Source organism: Nematolebias whitei, unplaced genomic scaffold, assembly GCF_014905685.2.
Source record: "Nematolebias whitei isolate Nwh7 unplaced genomic scaffold, NemWhi1 Nwh_scaf_6168, whole genome shotgun sequence".
NCBI classification, from domain to species: Eukaryota; Metazoa; Chordata; class Actinopteri; order Cyprinodontiformes; family Rivulidae; genus Nematolebias; species Nematolebias whitei.
The window spans coordinates 1-3,642 of NW_023624713.1; the positions used below are offsets into that span (position 1 = coordinate 1).

A 3,642-nucleotide genomic window follows, 5' to 3' on the forward strand; every position below is an offset into this window, starting at 1 on the left:
TTTGTCCACTGGTATGTTGGAGAGGGAATGGAGGAAGGAGAGTTCTCCGAGGCCAGAGAAGACTTGGCTGCCCTGGAGAAGGATTATGAGGAGGTTGGTGCTGACAATGTAGATGAAGAGAACGACGGAGAGGAATACTGATATTTTTGTAACCTGCATAATTAAAGCACAGTCAAATGATTCTTCTTTGTTTTAAAATCAAACATTTATTAACAACATTAATAACACTGATTGCACGGTAAACTGAATTAATGTTCTACATGTAGTGAAACTTGTTCACAAAATATATTTGCTTAGCTTATTGAACGCCTTTAAAATTCATGAATTGTATTTTACTCATTTGCTATGGCTTCTTTTGGGGGACTTTATGTTTGCAGTCAGTCCAAATAACCTATGTGGTTTTTAGTTGTCTACGATGTTTACTTACAGCATTTTTTGTCTGGCTGAGAAACTTAAGACTAAGCCATTCTGTGCACCTCCCCCCAACTATCCTCTCCCATGAGGAACGTAAGTTATGAAAGGGTTTCTGTGTCAGTTTCTATGTGCTGTTCAACAGTGAGTGACTGTGAGAATGAGGATAGCATATAAGTCAACTACTCAGTGACTGGTTTTGTTTGTGTAGCTCATAGTCAACCCATGGCCTGCAGCAACAATAGGATCCCAGTTCACTTCTGCATGGATGAATGAATTGCAGCTCTGTGATCCTAACAGGTCAGCTTGTACCAAAAAAAAAGGAAAAAAAAGAAATGCATTTTTGCATGGTTTTATTCCTTCAACTTGCATTGCAATGCAGCTATTTCTGTAAAAAAAAAGTTTGTCTAAATTGAATTACAATTGTATTTGCTATATATATATATATATATATATTCCGTATAATCAGCAACTTGTGTTAAATCTGTACTGATCTTTTCTTGTAATCAAGGCAGGTGATGATCTATGTTGATGCTTGAAATAAAACGCCTTGCTTTATTCTACATCCTGTGTATGATTAATCATTTACTGACTGAACGCATCAGTGGGTTTGTGAGCATATGGGTGCAGAACTAAGCTTCAAAGTGCTCCCTGTTCTTTTCACCACCGTATGTTGAAGTGATTGGGGTGAATGCCTTACATGTTTCGATGAATGTATGCACATCCTGTACTTAAAAAATAAAAAAATAAAAATCAAACTGCATGTGAAAAGAAGCTTCACTGTGGTCACAGACACAATAAAAAGTTTAAAACAGTTGTTCAAAAGGTGTATAATGAGTTTTAAACTCCAAATGCAGACGGGTGTTAGTTTGGATACAATAATCTTTAACTTCCCTCTTCTTCTTTTTTTTCAAGCGTTGCACTCTCCCGCCAATATGCAACTGCTCTGTGTGGATTTCTGCCTGCCCCCTTCACATACTTGCCTATAAAAGCCCCGGCTCTCCTTTCTTCTGCACTTTTGCCTTGTGTCTGAATCCTCAACGTTAGTCGAAGGACAAGCAGACAAAATGGTGAGTAACTGCTTGGCTGACAAAAATTTCCTTTCTCTCTTTCCCCTTGTTTTTCAGTAAAATACAACTTGAATATCTGGACATATTTAAAGCTCTTTAACTGCTGCAGTAAAGGTTTCTATAAGAGAAAGCACCTTTATCTAAGTATAAGCTGTTTTTGAAATATAACCGTTACAAAACTTTTTAGAGCATGTTTATCAAATATTGAGTGCCAAAAAGGCAAAGTGAATGGAACAAAAGACTGAAAGTCGTAATCTTTAAAAACTAGGTCAGATGACTAACACTTTAAAGTGTTAATGAGTGTCATTTTTTAAACACATGCACAAAGCAGGAAACAGCCAAGTAAAGAAAAAAGTAACAATTCTGTTGAGAAAGTATATTCATAACTGATGGGTGTGGATGGATCATTGTAATCGTGGCAGTGGAGGGGTGGAATAAAAAGAGCAGAGGAAAGAGGAGTGGTTTGGCTGGAAGTATGAGTTAGATGGCAGCCATTTTGTCGGGAGATTTTTGGTTTGAAAAATATGGTGAGCTATGCGAAGGGCGAGTAGGAGAAAGAGAGAGAAAGACATGTTGCACAGCCCTCCAGTATGCAGCTGGACAGGATGGGGGAGGAGAACAACCCAAACTGGGAGGGGATGAGGAAAGGGAGGAGAAAGGATGAAGAGATGATGTCAAACCTTCCCACCATTTTAAAGCTTGGGCATCCTGTCTGCCATCTACTGACTGCTTTTTATTTATTTTTATTGTTAAACCAAAGTACAATTCCAGTTTTGTTCAAACTGTGCACATCACAAGATCAAGTACTGTACAAACTCTACAAAAAACAAAACACAAGTTGATTACATCAGTGAAGTGCCTTTCCTATCCATTCACAAAAGTAAAGACCAATAAATGAAGTTGTACAGTTCGAGGCTCATTTTATGGTGAGTCCAGGCCAAGATGCTATAGAAAATGCAAAACTTATGTGGTTGGTTAAATGAGCTCTGAAAAAAACCCAGCCCCCTTTAACCTCCATCTTTGTTCCATCTTTGTTTTTAGCGTGAGTGTATTTCTATGCACGTTGGCCAAGCCGGAGCCCAAATGGGCAACGCATGTTGGGAACTCTACTGTTTGGAACATGGGATCCAGCCAGATGGACAGATGCCCTCTGACAAGACGATTGGAGGAGGCGATGATTCATTTAACACTTTCTTCAGTGAGACAGGCGCTGGAAAGCACGTCCCCAGAGCCATCTTTGTTGACCTGGAACCTACTGTCATTGGTGGGTAGACGAAATGAACAGGAATGTACAGTATGTCCAAGCATCTTAAAAAATGGCAAATTTATTCTTATGCTAACCTTTTTTGTTCATTTGTTTTTTACAGATGAGGTGCGTACAGGAACTTACCGTCAGCTGTTCCACCCCGAGCAGCTGATTACGGGAAAGGAGGATGCTGCCAACAACTATGCCCGTGGACACTACACCATCGGCAAGGAGATCATAGATCTTGTTCTTGACAGGACGCGCAAACTGGTGAGAGTTTGGTTATAGTAGTTTGCTGCTCTTGTTTACCACGATTCAAACACTTCCAAAGGTTTTAGCTTCCTAGGTTTAAATGCATCCGCTTGCAAACATTGGTGAAATGATCTAGGTTTTAAATAATCAAATTCCTTTTTATTTTCAGGCTGACCAGTGCACTGGCCTGCAAGGTTTCCTCATCTTCCACTCCTTTGGTGGAGGCACTGGTTCTGGTTTTACCTCCCTCCTCATGGAGAGACTCTCAGTTGATTATGGTAAAAAATCCAAGCTCGAGTTTGCCATCTATCCAGCTCCTCAAGTTTCCACAGCAGTTGTGGAGCCTTACAACTCCATCCTGACCACCCACACCACCTTGGAGCACTCTGACTGTGCCTTCATGGTGGACAACGAAGCCATCTACGACATCTGCCGTAGGAACCTTGACATTGAGAGGCCATCCTATACCAATCTCAATCGCCTTATCAGCCAGATAGTCTCATCCATCACAGCTTCACTTCGCTTTGATGGAGCTCTGAATGTTGACTTGACAGAGTTCCAGACCAACTTGGTGCCCTATCCCCGTATCCACTTCCCTCTGGCCACCTATGCCCCGGTCATCTCTGCTGAGAAAGCCTACCATGAGCAGCTGTCTGTGGCTGA

The 3,642-nt window shown here is 40.9% G+C and overlaps 1 protein-coding gene across 1 annotated transcript; it reads left to right on the forward strand.

The window, feature by feature from the left end:
- Positions 1 to 1,426: 1,426 nt before the first annotated feature.
- On the forward strand, positions 1,427 to 3,642 carry LOC119429714 (tubulin alpha chain; the record flags this gene model as incomplete). The annotated part of the gene is given in 4 exon segments (XM_037697284.1): positions 1,427 to 1,481; positions 2,523 to 2,745; positions 2,849 to 2,997; positions 3,149 to 3,642. Coding segments are annotated over 4 exon segments (869 nt in total), but the record flags the coding sequence as incomplete, so codon positions are not given.